General features: G+C 46.6%; 1 protein-coding gene across 1 annotated transcript; it reads left to right on the top strand.

The window, feature by feature from the left end:
• Positions 1 to 4,654: 4,654 nt before the first annotated feature.
• Positions 4,655 to 15,488, top strand: LOC132594559 (homeobox protein ESX1-like). Its single transcript, XM_060292859.1, has 4 exons — positions 4,655 to 4,760; positions 4,916 to 5,285; positions 11,822 to 11,867; positions 15,009 to 15,488. The coding sequence occupies exons 1-4, from the start codon at positions 4,655 to 4,657 to the stop codon at positions 15,486 to 15,488; spliced, it is 1,002 nt and encodes a 333-aa protein (XP_060148842.1).
• The last annotated feature ends 665 nt before the right edge of the window (positions 15,489 to 16,153 follow it).

The raw sequence follows: 16,153 nt of genomic DNA, 5'->3' as shown, positions 1-16,153 counted from the left end.
TCCCTGCGCCACAACGACCGAGCCTGCGCTCTAGAGCCCGCGTGCCACAACTACTGAAGCCCGCATGCCTAGAGCCCATGCTCCGCAACAAGAAAATCCACCGCAGTGAGAAGCCCGTGCACCACAACGAAGAGTAGCCCCCGCTCGCGGCAACTGGAGAAAGCCCGTGCGCAGCAACGAAAACCCAACTCAGCCAAAAATAAATAAAATTAAACATTAAAAAAAAAAAAAGACCGGTGTTTGCCAAGGGGGAAGGTGGGGTGGGACAGGGATGGATTGGGAGTTTGGATTAGCAGATGCAAGCTAGTATATATAAAATGGATAAACAACAAGGTCCTACTGTATAGCACAGGGAACTATATTCAATATCCTATGATAGACCATAATGGAAAAGAATGTGTATATATATATATATATATATATATATGTATAACTGAGTCACTCTGCTGTACAGCAGTAATCAACAAAGCATTATAATTCAACTATACTTCAATAAAAATAAACCATTACATAAATCACCCCTTATGTTTATACACAATTAAAGTTAATAGAGTATCTTTCCATACTTCATTCTGACTTCATAAGAATTCCGTGAGATGATTATCTTTATTTTAGCAAATAGTAGTAGTAAGAGTAATAGTTGTTTATAGTTCGGGAAACTAAGGCTCAGGGACAGTAAGGCTTGTCAGTGTCGTGTAGTGAGAATTCAGGGCCAAAGCTCTTGCTATGAGCAGGAAAGTAGAAGTGCCCTAAAACCAGATGCATATGCTGCAACTCCAGAGACTGCTTCCGTTACTCAATTCCTTGGTCTTTCCGATTATTATCATTAGTTATTATTTATTCTTCTTATTATTTTGGGTGGGAGGGGGTGGTTAGGGGCATTGTGTCCCACTTTTTCTGATGAAAAGTGCACACACTATTCTAATGCCACCATACACACGGAACTTTACATTCAAATTCAAGGGGACTCCCAATCCCGCTGACAGCCAGCTGTGCCCTCCAAGTAAGCCCTCCGGATCTGTACCTTGTTCCGCAGGCCCAGTAACTGCAATGAACTGAACCAAGAGCCAGCCTAGAGATTCCCTTCCTATAAACACATCCTAAAACACTGCTTTCATTAAGGCACTCCCCCGGCACAAAACTCTTACAGTTTTCCATGATCCCAAATGCAGACATTCTAACTCCTTCCATAAATTGGACCCCAACCTAACTTTTAAACTTTAGTTCCCACCCAGTACAGAGTTGTCTCCAGGCTCCCCCTCCAGCTCCCTCTCAAGGTCAGCACCTCATATGCATTCATTCTCCTGGCCATCCTGTTTGGGTTGGTGTTCCCTAAGCCAAGCTTTACACTTGATCACTCCTGGGGCTGCTCATACTACCTCCCTGAACTGAAGTTCCATGCACGGCCTGCTTAGCATTTACCAAAATTTGACTCACTCTGTGAGGTGTAAGGGAAACCCCACCACCCTGCAAAAAAAGCCAAATCTGCTTCTACCACGGGCTGCTAAGAACAAAGTCTCTTCAACGGTTTGAATCCTGGCCCTCTTCCACTGACCTATGTAACCTTAGGGAAGTCACTGGACCTCTCCGAGCCTCCACTTCTTCCCTTAGGAACTAAAGAGAGTGATGGCCCCCTCCTCAGGGGACGGCTATAAGATCGATTAGCCAGGCCCTGGTGCACAGTGAGTACCCACATGGTGTCACCAGCCTGAGCAAGCACAGCTCTGTGCCACTCCACAGACTCTCATATCCACTCAGGGGCAGGGGCGACACTCCGTGTCCAGCATCCTCAGTCACAGTGCAGGCCCCTGTGCAGAATGACCGCAGTCAGTCCCGACCCCTTAACTCTAGCATCAGCTAAAGTTATCTGAGCCCTCACCATGGGCCTTATTTGTATTCCTTCATGTAAATTTCACAACACGGTACAGCAGGTACCATCATGATCCCCATCCTACAGATGTGGCACCTGAGGCACAGAGAGGTCAGCTAATTTAGCTCTGGCCACACAGCAAGTTAGTGGCGGTGGGGCTGGGCACTCTGTCTCCAGAATTTTCAGCTTCTTTCTCTCACATGGGCTGATCTCTCTCCCCAGACTGTGAGAACCCATGGCACAATAGCTGCGTCTGGAATCATGACACTCTCCACACTGCCTGAGGCAGGGCCTTGTAAACAGAGCAGCCAACAGAGGATTACTGACTGAAGCCTGTATAGGGACACAAAAACATGGTAGCGACATATTCACAAGAAAACTTTCTGTCCTCATTGCGAACTGCCAGAGAATAGCCATCATCTTTCTTCTCTCATGGACCTTTGTGAATAAATAAACCACAAAATTGATGAAAATTGGAAATGTGAGACAGCATGGTATGGCCGTTGGTAACACTGTGTTTTCACCATCTCAGTTAATCCTCACGATAACCTGGTGAGGTAGTTACTATTGCTAGCCTCATTTTACAGATGTGGAAACCACGATTAAGTGAGAATAAGCAACCTAACAGTTTAGCCAGCTAGCAAGCGTTGAGCAAAGCCAGGATTTAGATGGCAGCAATCTGGCTCCAGGGCCCCTGCTCCCATAAATCCGCTACATCGACTACGATTCATGGCTGTTACTGCTTAGGATGAAGCTCCGTTCAGTATTTAAGGTTTTCAAAGTGTGAAGTTAAGTAAAACTTTTAAATAAATACGACCATGACTGATGCCAAGGTAGGGCAACATTTGTCAAGGGTCACATGGGTGACTAAAGTTGAGAAAACACAAATTCACTGTGGAAATCTGAGATGTGGAAGGACACACCTCCTGAGCTGTCACAGACCTCCTAGCTTGTCTAATGCAAATCATGATAAAAACCCTCATAGGTCTCGCATGTGATAACTGATATGGAGCCAAAATTGTGTACAGGGTATCCAGCCAAGAGAGGGACAGGCCTGCCGAACTCACCAAGGGCCAACCTGAGGAGGAAATGTCTTGGTTAAAATCAGGAGGAGGTACTCATATTGCCATGTCTTACCAGTTTTTGAAAGAGAAGTGGTCAACAAACCTTTTTTAGTTTCTGGACCACCCTCCACAGACGTGAGGCAGGGGCACTTATCCCTTAGGCACTGTAGGTGAGGGGACTAGGTCCCATGATATATTTAGGAGCCCACAAAAATGATTTGGCTTCTGATCCCCAATGGGGTTGATGAAAATGGTTGTCCAAGGAAACACAGGCTAAATCAAGTACATTGTCAAGTATAGGGCCCATTATTATAAGCTATTTTCAATATTTAGGATATTAAGTCTTGGGGCATCTATAAAACACTTCTCCAAGGAAAAACCATAGAGCTGTAAATCTGGCCTGGCCCTCTTTTATTTGACAATAAATAAAATTTATTTACTCCTCAGCAAGGGCTCAGGAGAATATTTCGAGAAAACGTGAGGAGATGAGATGGGGGGATAGGCAGCGGCAAGAAAGTGCGTAAATTTACCCATGTCCACAGGGGCCCACCACAAGGGACATGTATGCTTTTGTAGAGGATCTACAGCCAGAAGCAATAGGAGCTTAGGAGCTGTGCACAAAGATGTAGCATAGTCCAGAGCTGCAACAAGGACCAAAAAAAGAAAAAGAAAAAAGGCAGGAAATCTGTACCCGGCAAGCATTCTTGAGTGCTTGAAACGCTGTGCAGGTTTCTACACCTGCAATCTGATGTTGATTCATTACTAAAAATCTATAGGCTAATGGGGGGGGGGCGCTGGCTTTCGCATTCTTTTGTTTTGTTTGCATAGTGCATCTGAGCACCAGGCATGCTCAGAAAACCCAGCCCTGAACTCCTGCTCCTGGAGACCCGGGGAGTATGGCGGACTCTGACTTCAACCTCATTGCAAAAATTCAGAGCAAGCAAACTCCTAGCTAATAATACGGTCGACCCTTCAAATACACGGCTTTTGAACTTGCAGGTCCACTTAAACACAGGTTTTTGGTGTTTTTAAAAAAAATTTCAATAAATATACAGGCGGCCCTCCATAGCCATGGGTTTCGCATCACCAGATGCGGAGGGCCGACTCTGGGACTTGAGCATCCGCCGATTTTGGTATCCGCGGCGGGTCCTGGAACCAATCCCCCGCGGATACCGAGGGGCGACCGTATTACTTTGATTACTGTTCCCTTCTTGGTACTGGCTGCCGGATATGGAGGGCTCGGTCAAGAGATAGTCCCCAAACGCTTGTCCAAGGTCTATGGAGCTTGGGTGAGGTCTCTCTCTTACCATCCACAAAACGGGCACAGCCCCTTGGTCTGGGAAGGTGCCCCACCAAGTGCGGAGTACTTAGTCAGCTAGGTTGCAACCTGCCACCCGTAATTCTGCTCTCACGCATGCTCCCTGCCAGCGCCTGGGCGGCGCGCGACATCCTCCGCGCCCTGCCCGCGCCCCCTTAGACGGCCCCTAGACGGCCGACGCCCTGCCGCATGCGCACATCAGCTAACCCAACCCCCAGCAGGCTGTGGTAAACCCACAGCGGGCGTCATACCAGAATCTCTGAAACCGGACCAGCCGCCAGAGGAGCCTTAACGTGCCAGATCGTGGGCCACCGCTCTAGCCTTGAGTCGTGAGCCGGGGGTCTCAGGAGATCCGGAGCAGCCTCTGCTGAAGCTCACAGCCTCCTCGACAGCAGTCGGGACATGGAGCGTCAGCCGCAGAGCAGCCACGATGCCTATGACGTCACAGATGCAGCCATTGCCCGCTTCTTCAAGCTGGGGGTCGAAGAGGAGCGGGAAGAAGCGAAAGGTCAGTGGCGGGTGGGGCACTCGCTTTAACGGATTCCAGGAAAGGTACTTTCCCAGGGCGAGGCGAACGGCAGGACCCCCCTCGGACGCAGGCCCTCCCCAGAGCCGGGCTCACTCGATGGCCTGATCTTTCTCTTTGGGTTTCCTCCCTTGCAGAGGTGAAGCCCGCGGAGATGTCGCCTCCCGGAGAAGGGGGAGAGGAGCAGAAGGCTCAGTCCGAACTGGAGCAGGGAGCAGCCGCGGAAGGGAAAGAGGCGGGAGACGAAGGAGAAGGAAAGGAAGGCTGCGAGGTCAGCGTCGGAGCCGCCGGCCCCGCGGACGGCGAAAGCCGCGAGGCCGAGGCCGAGGCGGGCGGCGGCGAAGGCGGAGAGCAGGGCGTCGAGGAGCAGCCCCCGCGGGCCGCCGTCGAGGGTCCTGAGGCCGCAGAAGGGCGGCGGCGCGCCCCCCGCGCCAGGTTCACGCAAGCGCAGGTGCAGGATCTGGAGCACGTTTTCCAGCACACTCAGTACCCCACCGCGCTCATGCGGTAAGCAGGCGTCTCGGGTGGCGCGGGCTGCCGCGTGGGTGGTGGGCGGCGCTCTCGCGAGTCCCTCTCCTAGGCTCCGGATCTGAAAGCCCCGGGGCCTGGCGGAGGCCCGCCCTTCCGGCACACTCGAGGCCTAGGACGGGGGCGGGGACTCTGCCTGGCGGGAATCGAGGTCGATATTTCCGTGCGGTGTTTGAGTAAGTCACGTTGGGGAGCTTTGTGGGCCGCCGGTTCACATAAATAATGAGTCGCCCGAGACGTGGTGGAGCAAATGCAGAGTTGGAGTCTACTTTTATCTGAAATTTTGATCATCAGTTATTCATGGATTATATTTGCATTAGTTTAAACACTACATGAAAACATCCTTTATCTTGATTACTGAATTTTAAAAAATCCATCAATTTATTTATTTATGGCTGCATTGGGTCTTTGTTGCTGCTCTCGGGCTCTGGGCACGGGCTTTCTCTAGTTGCGGCGAGCGGGGGCTACCCTAAGTTGCAGTGCGCGCATTGTGGTGGCTTCTCTTGTTGCAGAGCGCGGGCTCTAGGCGGGTGGGCTTCCGTAGTAGTTGTGGCACGTGGGCTCAGTAGTTGTGGCTCGCGGGCTCTAGAGCGCAGTCTCGGTAGTGGTGGCACACGGGCTTAGTTGCCCCGCGGCATGTGGGATCTTCCCGGACCAGGGCTCGGACCCGTGTCCCCTGCATCGGCAGGTGGATTCTTAACCCCTGCGCCACCAGGGAAGCCCGATTACTGAATTTTTAGTTACCCCTGAAGTTTGTGCCTGAGGCAGAATTGTTCCCTAAAGCAAGCTTCAGTGTGGAGAATGAATGGGTTGCTGAGTACCTGTGAATGCGGCTAAAATTTAAAAAGCTATCATTTACATTGTGCTTACTGTGTGTTAAGCACTTGTTTTAAAGGGTTTTTCTACATACTGTCATTGAATCTTCACAACCCCTTGTGAATGTGGTAGCCACTGTTATTATCCCCACTTATAACTGTGAAAAAACTGAAGCTCAGAGAAGTGATGAGACTTGCCCAAGATGGCACAGCTGGAATGTGGCAGAGCTGGGATTCAATCGTAGGAGGCTGTTCAGTAGGCAAGGCCAGAGGTGATGGTGTGTTGGTCCAGGGTAGTGGCGATGGAGAGAAGTGAACAGATTAAAGAGATATTTAGCAGGTAAAATTGATAGCAATTCATGGTAATTTGAACACGGGGGTAAAAGGAAATGTTTAAGAAAAATGTATAAATTTCTGATTTGCCCAAATGAATGGCTGCTGGTATATTCAGTGAGCTAGGGAATATTGAAAGACAATAAAAGAAGCTTGCAAGAGACAGAGGAGGAGTGTTTGGAGAGGCTGTTTGTAGGCAAACCGTATCGTGGAAACCTGGATGGCGGTAGGAGACGATTCAACAAGAAGGGATGGCAACTAGCATCAACTTCGGTTTAGGATTTTCTGTTCAACTCGATTACTCCAAGTTCGGTTGCTTTTTGCTGTGGTGTGATAATTGGATCAGCCCAATTTCTCCCTTTCTCAAAAGTGTCAAACTCAAGATGCCCCTTGATTTGGATGTCTAGAGCTGCCTGATAAATATTTTTTCTTCCAGTTTATTATGATATAATTAACATTCAGTACTGTATAAGGTACTTGTTTCTATTCACCCTTGTTTCTATTTCCATTTCTCTAGGAGGTGGGTCAAAAAGGATCTTGCTGTGATTTATGTCACAGAGTGTTCTGCCTATGCTTTCCTCTAAGAGCCCGACAGCTTCTGGCCTTACATTCAGGCCCTCCATCCATTTTGAGCTTATTTTTGTGCATGGTGCCAGGGAGTGATCTAATCTCAAACCTTTACATGTACCTGTCCAGTCCTCCCAGCACCACCCATTGAAGAGGCTGTCCCTTCTCCACTGTACACTCTTGCCTCCTTCATCAAAGATAAGGTGACCATATGTGCGTGGGTTCATCTCTGGGCTTTCCATCCTGTTGCATTGATCCATCTCCCTGCCTCTGCGCCAGTACCACAGTGTCCCGACCACTGCAGCTCTGTAGTATAGTCCGAAGCCAGGGAGCCCGACTCCTCCAGCTCCGTTCCTCGTTCTCAAGACTGCCCTGGCCATTCGGGGTCCCCTGTGTTTCCTGTATGGATATTTTAGCAATATTAATTCTTCCAATCCAAGAACACAGTGTATCTTGCCATTTGGGGGGAACATTTTCAAATTCCTTCATCAGTGTTTTGTATATAGTTTTCAGAGTATAGGTCTTTCACTTCCTTGGTTAAGTTTATTCCTAGGTATTTTATTCTTTTTGATGCTATTTTATTTCTTATTATTAATTAATTAATTACTTTTATTTTTGGCTGCGTTGGGTCTTTGTTGCTGCACGTGGGCTTTCTTTAGTTGCGGCAAGTGGGGCCTTCTCATTGCGGTGGCTTCTCTTGTTGCAGAGCACAGGCTCTAGGCACGCGGGCTTCAGTAGTTGTGGCACATGGGCTCAGAAGCTGTGGCTCGCAGGCTCCAGAGCGCAGGCTCAGTAGTTGTGTCCCACAGGCTTAGTTGCTCCACGGCATGTGGGATCTTCCCAGACCAGGGCTTGAACCCGTGGCCCCTGCATTGGCAGGTGGATTCTTAAGTACTGCGCCACCAGGGAAGCCCTTGAAGCTATTTTAAATGGGATTGTTTTCTTGCTTTCTGTCTGAGAGTATAGTGTATTATAGTGTAGAGAAAAGCAGCAGATTTCTGTATATTAATTTGAATCCTGAAACTTTACTGAATTCACTTATTAGTTGTAGCAGTTTTTTGGTGGAGACTTTAGGGTTATCGGGTTTGTTTTTAATTGAGTTACAGTTGATGTACAATATTATATAAGTTTCAGGTGTACAATATAGTGATTCACAATTTTTAAAGGTTATACTCCATTATAGTTATTATAAAATATTGGCTATATTCCCCATGCTGTACAGTATATCCTTGTAGCTTATTTATTTTATACATAGTAGTTTGTACCTATTAATCCACTGCCCCTATCTCGTCCTTCTCCCCTGTATCTTCCCACTGGTAACCACTAGTTTGTTCTCTATATCTATGAGACTGTTTCTTTTTCGTTGTATTCAATAGTTTGCTTTAATTTTTAGATTCCACATATCAGTGAGATCATTTGTCTTTCTCTGTCCTACTCATTTCACTAAGCATAATACCCTCCAAGTCCATCCATGTTGTTGCAAATGGCAAAGTTTTATTCTTTTTAACCTTCATTGTATATACATACCACATCTTCTTTATCCGTTCCTCTATTGGTGGACACTCAGGTTGCTCCCATATCTTGGCTATTGTAAATGATGCTGCTATGAACATTGGGGTGCATGTATCTTTTTGAATTAGTGTTTTTGTTTTTTTCAGATATATACCCAGGATTGAAATTGCTGGGTCCTATGGTAGTTCTATTTTTAGTTTTTTGAGAAACCTCCATACTGTTTGCCACAGTGGCTGCACCAATTTACATTCCCACCAACAGTGTACAAGGGTTCCCCTTTCTCCACATCCTCACCAATATTTGTTATTTGTAGTCTTTTTAAGAATTAATTAATTTACTAAGTTTTGGCTGCATTGGGTCTTCGATGCTGTGCGCGAGCTTACTCTAGTTGCAGGTGAGCCAGAGCTGCTCTTTGTTGCGGTGCACGGGCTTCTCATTGCGGTGGCTTCTCTTGTGGTGGATCACAGGCTGCAGGTGCACAGGCTTCAGTAGTTGTGGCACACGGGCTCAGTAGTTGTGGCCCGAGGGCTCTAGAGTGCAGGCTCAGTAGTTGTGGTGCACGGGCTTAGTTGCTCTGTGGCATGTAGGATCTTCCTGGACCAGGGCTCAAACCCGTGTCCCCTGCACTGGCAGGTGGATTCTTAACCACTGCACCACAAGGGAAGTCCCTGTAGTCTTTTGGACGGTAGCTATTCTAAGGTGATATCTCACTGTAGTTGTGGTTTGCATTACTCTGATGATTAGTGCTGTCCGTTTTTATTTTTTTATGTATTTATTTTTTTGAATTTTATTTATTTTTTTATACAGTGCGTTCTTATTAGTTATCCATTTTATACATATTAGTGTATATATGTCAATCCCAGTCTCCCAGTTCATCCCAGCACCAGCACCACCCCACTGTCCCCCCTTGGTGTCCATATGTTTGTTCTGTACATGTGCGTCTCTATTTCTGCCCTGCAAACTGGTTCATCTGTACCATTCTTCTAGGTTCCACATATATGCATTAATATAGGATATTTGTTTTTCTCTTTCTGACTTACTTCACTCTGTATGACAGTCTCTAGATCCATCCACATCTCTACAAATGACCCAATTTTGTTCCTTTTTATGGCTGAGTAATATTCCATTGTACATATGTACCACATCTTCTTTATCCATTCATCTGACGATGGGCATTTAGGTTGCTTCCATGACCTGGCTATTGTAAATAGTGCTGTAATGAACATTGGGGTGCATGTGTCTTTTTGAATTACGGTTTTCTCTGGGTATATGCCCAGGAGTGGGATTACTGGGTCATATGGTAATTCTATTTTTAGTTTTTAAAGGAACCTCCACACTGTTCTCCATAGTGGCTATATCAATTTACATTCCCACCAACAGGGCAACAGGGTTCCCTTTTCTCCACACCCTCTCCAGCATTTGTTGTTTGTAGATTTTCGGATGATGCCCATTCTAACTGGTGTGCGGTGATACCTCATTGTAGTTTTGATTTGCGTTTCTCTAATAATAGTGATGTTGAGCAGCTTGTCATGTGCTTCTTGGCCATCTGTATGTCTTCTTTGGAGAAATGTCTGTTTAGGTCTTCTGCCCATTTTTGGATTGGGTTGTTTGTTTTTTTGCTATTGAGCTGCATGAGCTGCTTGTAAATTTTGGAGATTAATCCTTTGTCACTTGCTTCATTTGCAAATATTTTCTCCCATTCTGAGGGTTGTCTTTTGGCCGTGTTTATGGTTTCCTTTGTTATGCAAAAGCTTTTAAGTTTCATTAGGTCCCATTGGTTTATTTTTGTTTTTATTTTCATTACTCTAGGAGGTGGAACAAAAAAGATCTTGCGGCAATTTATCTCAAAGAGTGTTCTTCCTATGTTTTTCTCTAAGAGTTTTATAGTGCTCGGTCTTACATTTAGGTCTCTAATCCATTTTGAGTTTATATTTGTGTATGGTGTTAGGGAGTGTTCTAATTGCATTCTTTTACATGGAGCTGTCCAATTTTCCCACCACCTCTTATTGAAGAGACTGTCTTTTTCTCCGTTGTACGTCCCTGCCTCCTTTTTCATAGATTAGTTGACCATAGGTGCGTGGGTTTATGTCTGGGCTTTCTATCCTGTTCCATTGATCTGTATTTCTGTTTTTGTGCCAGTACCCTATTGTCTTGATTACTGTAGCTTTGCAGTATATTCTGAAGTCTGCGAGTCTGATTCCTCCAGCTCCATTTTTTTCCCTCAAGACTGCTTTGGATATTCGGGGTCTTTTGTGTCTCCATACAAATTTTAAGATTTTTTTGTTCTAGTTTTGTAAAACACGCCATTGGTAATTTGATAGGGATTGCATTGAATCTGTAGATTGCTTTGGGTAGTAGAGCCATTTTCACAATGTTGATTCTTCCAATCCAAGAACATGGTATATCTCTCCATCTGTTGGTATCATCTTTAATTTCTTTCATCAGTGTCTTATAGTTTTCTGCATACAGGTCTTTTGTCTCTCTAGGTAGGTTTATTCCTAGGTATTTTATTCTTTTTGTTGCCATGGTAAATGGGAGTGTTTCCTTAATTTCTCTTTCAGATTTTTCATCATTAGTGTATAGGAATGCAAGAGATTTCTGTGCATTAATTTTGTATCCTGCAACTTTACCAAATTCATTGGTTAGCTCCAGTAGTATTCTGGTGGCATCTGTAGGATTCTCTATGTATAGTATCATGCCATCTGCAAACAGTGACAGCTTTACTTCTTCTATTCCAATTTGTATTCCTTTTATTTCTCTTTCTTCTCCGATTGCCGTGGCTAGGACTTCCAAAACTATGTTGAATAATAATAGTGGTGAGAGTTGTGGAAGTTGTGGAAGCTCTTGTCTGCTAGTCTTCAGGTCATTCTCATCAATAGCTGCTCTGTAGGCTTCCCTGGTGGCGCAGTGGTTGAGGGTCCGCCTGCCGATGCAGGGGACACGGGTTCGTGCCCCGGTCCGGGAAGATCCCACATGCCGCGGAGCGGCTGGGCCCGTGAACCATGACCGCTGAGCCTGCGCGTCCAGAGCCTGTGCTCCGCAACGGGAGAGGCCACAACAGTGAGAGGCCCGCGTACCGCAAAAAAAAAAAAAAAAAAAAAAAAGTTGCTCTGTAAATAGCTGTAATTTTGGTGTACCCATGGAAGGAGGTAAGCTCGGGGTTTTTCCTATGTCACCATCTTGGTTACTCTCTGAATAAACATTTTAACATAGCATGAAATGTGCATTGTATATTTCGTTTCATCCATAATGTCAAGTGCTGAATATTTTCAACATTTTTCCCCTCAGAAAGGAGCTTGCAAGACGCCTGGGAGTGACTGAAGCCAGAGTGTGGGTCAGTAAACCTGAAAAAAGCAACTTGGCACGGCAGCCAATCTAAAACCTGCTTTAGGAATTGGATACCTTGTCCTAGACATTCTCAAGTTGGTGTGTTTTTGTACACTTGTCGATGTTTTGGAAATAAGGTTTGGACTTCTGGGGCTTTGGGGCCAGAATATATGTATCTTCAGTAAAGTTAAACTCCTTCCAAAACTGGTATCCCTTAGGGGACAAGTCTCTGTGGAATCATGTTGGGGCTGATTCTGACTTGGCAGTTATTCAAATTAATGCACCAAATAGCTGGGTTAGAAGAGGGTTCAAGTATACTAAATTATTTAAAAGTTTTAAAGCCAGGCCTAAGCTCTTTGTATAAGGAGTGAATTTACAAGTATTCAGGCAATTGGGTAAGGGAATAACTCACCTCGGAACACAACATGTGAGCAACTAATATATGTTTAGTTTAGGTGAGACTGATGGGGAGGCGAATAGCTTAAAATTCCAAGTGCCTGGTCCTCTTGCTGTTGTTTTTATGTGTTTGGTAGAGCAGTGTAGAGAGTTTCAGCCGTAAATTTTAATTTTCTGAAATTTTTTGATGTGCAGCCTGAAAACATTGCTAACATAGTAGGTTGTGCAGTATGATGGGGGGGGAAAGGTTTGCAACCTTTAGGAATTTGTCTAAACATATAAAACAATAAAACAAACAAAAAGAACAAATTTGAATAAATTTCCACTGACCTCAAAAGGTGGACGGGTTTGAGAATAATTGGATACTATCGATATGTGTCTTGGAGATACTGCGTAAATTCAACATTATGAAACTACCGAATGTATCAGTGAATATTATTTTCAGCAATTTCTAATGTCTAAGAATTTTTTTCTTCCGTTTTCATACTATTATGAGGGATTGGTTTCGAAGAATTTGTTTGTGATGGTCAGTGGTTGGCTCTCAGCTAGTCGCTTACCTGTGTTAATTTGAAATACTTGCTCATTCATTCAGGTAGTGGTTACTAGTTGGCAGCTCATGGCACAGAAGCTGATTATTTGTCCATAGAACACAGTAAGTTGTATCAAAGGAGTATATATATATATATATTTAATATATTTATTTATTTATATTTGGCTGCGTTGGGTCTTCGTTGCTGTGCGTGGGCTCTTCTCTAGTTGAGGAGAGCCGGGGTTACTCTTCGTTGTGGTGCGCGGTCTTCTCAGGGCAGTGGCTTCGCTTGTTGTGGAAGAGGAATATTTTTTAAAACACAAGATTGATAGAAAGGAAGAAAGAAGGAAGGAAGGAAAGAAGAATCTGGATGGGTTCACTAGCTTTGCTGCAGAGAGCGTGTGTGAGGGCAGTGATGGACACGGGCTGCAGAGCTGGTGGTGGGGTCTGGAAAGCAGTGCTGGCGGCCTAAGGCCACGGGCTGGGCTCACAGTCAGGTCTGGCCAGGGCTTGGGAGGCGCAGGCCTCTGCTTTCTCAAGCAGGCAAAGCAAGCTCAGAGGAAAAGAGAAACTGAAGTTTTGGTGGCTTGCTTCTCCTGGGTTTACGTAGTGGTCTCTTAATGGAGTTCTGAAGGGAAAAGGAGCAACAAGAAACAAATGAAGAAGACGGGAGAATGTTTTCATCTGTTTCCAAACTCTACAGCATGAGCGTCCCAAAGAAACATTTAATGGACGCCCTCCCTTGGTTTGCAAGGACAGTAGGAGCTGTTTTATGAAACCAGTATTGGAAATATGGAAGTAGTGTCAGCCTGAACCTCACATAGCCAGCTTTGCACATTGCCTATATTTATGCAGATTTGACCATTGGTACGCTCGAACCCCCCAAAATGAGCTCTATTACACTGGCTTTTCTCGACTACATATTCATGCAGCAGAAGGACCCAAATACTAAGATGGGAGAGGGAAGATGGGGCGACAGAGAGAGGAGGCCCTTGGTCTCATGTAAAATTTGCCGAGTGGAAACATCCAAAAATACTAAATATGGCACAATTCCATTAACTGAGATGCTGAGGGAGCAGTGGAGTCCACAGGACAGGTTTTACTTTCAGTTGTTAATAGTTGGCAGATATTTAGGGGGGAGCCGTTTTGTGACCCCTCACTCACGTGGTTGTCGGCTGTCTTCCTAAAATGCAGGTTGCACCCTCTTGACTTAAGCATAAGGGACAGGATGGGGATCTCCTGGTTGATTAGCAGCTCCTAGAGGGTGCAACCTTGCTGGGCACCAGAGGCTCTGCTCCAAGGCCCTGCAACTGTAGCCAGAGCGGAGTGAGCTGACCTGGTCCTGAGCCCAGGAAGGTTTGGAGGGTGGGGCAGGTTGGAGAGTGCAGAATTGACAGAGGTGACAATGGTATGCCTCTTTCCCCCCAAACTCTTGTCTGGGCAAAGATTTTAAGAGTTTTAGTAAATTTGGGCTGAGTTCGTCTAAGCATTCGTTACCCCTATAGTCTAATATTAAGGCAGTGTCCAGGGCTTCAGTTCCGCCGGTGTCCAGCAAGACAAGCCACAAAGTCCCTGGGCCCCCCATGACCAAACCTCCCTCACAATACCATCTCCTTCTTTATAACCATCCCAAGGCTCCAGAGGATGAATGACCCTTTTTAGTCATCCTTGGGGAAAGCTTTTGTTTAAAAATCCAACCCACTCCTATTGATTATTTACTGTAACCAAAGATGGGTTTTTCAAAATGGGGACCGTTCCCCTCAGTATGATTTTAAAAGGCACCCACTTTTTCCTATGCTCAACTTCCCCCATAACTAAGGTGACACCTGCCCAATGAGTAGGGATTAGTGGCAGCTGGAGCTGACGGTCAGTTGTCAGGACGCAGACCTCCCAGGCACAGTAATAACAGCAGGGACAGAGTGCAGTTGGTCAGCTCCACCTGCGTGTAAGAGTGGGGGAAATAATAGAAAAGGTGGGAGGGGAGAGACAAAGCCATATGCCAATCCAGAGCCTGGCACATAGTCGGTGCTCGCTCTTGGGGGGGAGGGCGGCTGAAGGGAGCGCCTTCAGCTACATATCCTAAGATACTTTAGCAAGAAGGAAATAGCTTCTCCTGATGCACTTTCAAATCTTCAAGGCACCGAGAGCTCCCTGCTGCAATTTTTCATGTCTGACATGAAATGCTCAATATACTAATCAATCTCTTTTTCTGTCTGCTTGAAGGCTTGGTTTAAGAGTAGAAGGGCCAAGTGTCGGAGACATCAGAGGGCAGTAATGCTCAGAAACGTGCCCCACGTGCCCCCGGTCCTCCGTGCTGCCGTTAGCGTGTGTGAACCCTGCCGTGCCATTCTGCTTCAGGAGCTGGATTGGGTCCACGTTTTTCTGGAGCAAGTGCCACTGGAGCTGCCTCTGCTGCCCGGGGCGCCCATGCCACCCAACCTGCCCGTGCCACACATGCCGCCCATGCTGCCCGTCCCACCCATGCCCCCCATGCCACCCAACCTGCCCGTGCCGCCTGAGCCACCCGTGCCACCCATGCCGCCCAGGCCGCCCATGCCACCCTTTCCTCCTATGCTGTTGCCACCTCCGCCCTGTCATCTTCCACACGTGCTTCACTGTTGGTGCCCTCATGTGGCATCGCGTCGTTCCTTTCCATTGGAGATCCTTCAGCTGCCCGAACTTTCTATTGAATTGTGTCTGTGACGGTTTTTTCCAAAGGGCCTTTGAGCCAGTTTCAAATTCTGCATACCTCACCACCAAGAGCAGTTCCCCAAATGCCTGCAAAGTATATTAAATAGAAGTAGAGGCCTTGACCCACTGTTTTAGGGCATGTTTTGTATTTTCAATAAAGTTGTGAGTCCTCTGCAAATTTGTTCTCTGTGTCACATGGGGTTAGTAAATTTGATGGAAATGGCTAAGCCAACTCCATTCAGACTGAATGCCCAGGAGGCCTCCTTTCATGCAGTAACAGCCCTGAGTCACCATCATAGGCCATGCACATCTCAGAAGTTTGCAAGGTGCCCGTGAGGGGTTTACACAGACCCACCTGTTCTCTTCCACCCTCTCCCCCAGCACCCATGCTCCCCGCACGCTGCCCCATCGGGACCACCTAGATGTGCAAGACGGGTGGTGTGAGTCTCGAATGGGAGAACAGTGTGTTTCAAAGCAGGCCTGAGGCCCATTCATGGTGACCAGCTCAGGTACAAGGAGGACTCCAAGGGACAGTTCTGCAGTGACTACTCATAGGGCTCTATGGAGGAGAGGGAGCGGGGCACCGTCGGCTTCTCTCCCAGTTCTGTTCACCGCCTTCCCTGTTGTGGAGGGCACCTGGGGACAGAAACCACGCTAGCGGAGGGGGAGGGGCCTAC

Source organism: Globicephala melas, chromosome X (genome assembly GCF_963455315.2).
Source record: "Globicephala melas chromosome X, mGloMel1.2, whole genome shotgun sequence".
NCBI classification, from domain to species: domain Eukaryota; kingdom Metazoa; phylum Chordata; class Mammalia; order Artiodactyla; family Delphinidae; genus Globicephala; species Globicephala melas.
The sequence above is the reverse complement of the archived record's forward strand: the minus strand, read 5'-3'. Positions and strand labels throughout refer to the sequence as shown.

Excerpts from the sequence above, each read along its gene's own strand:
- LOC132594559 (XM_060292859.1), top strand. The coding sequence starts at position 4,655 with ATGGAGCGTCAGCCGCAGAGCAGCCACGATGCCTATGACGTCACAGAT. Across the intron at positions 4,761-4,915 it reads GGAGCGGGAAGAAGCGAAAG|AGGTGAAGCCCGCGGAGATG; the intron begins GTCAGTGGCGGG and ends CCTCCCTTGCAG. Across the intron at positions 11,868-15,008 it reads TGACTGAAGCCAGAGTGTGG|GCTTGGTTTAAGAGTAGAAG; the intron begins GTCAGTAAACCT and ends GTCTGCTTGAAG.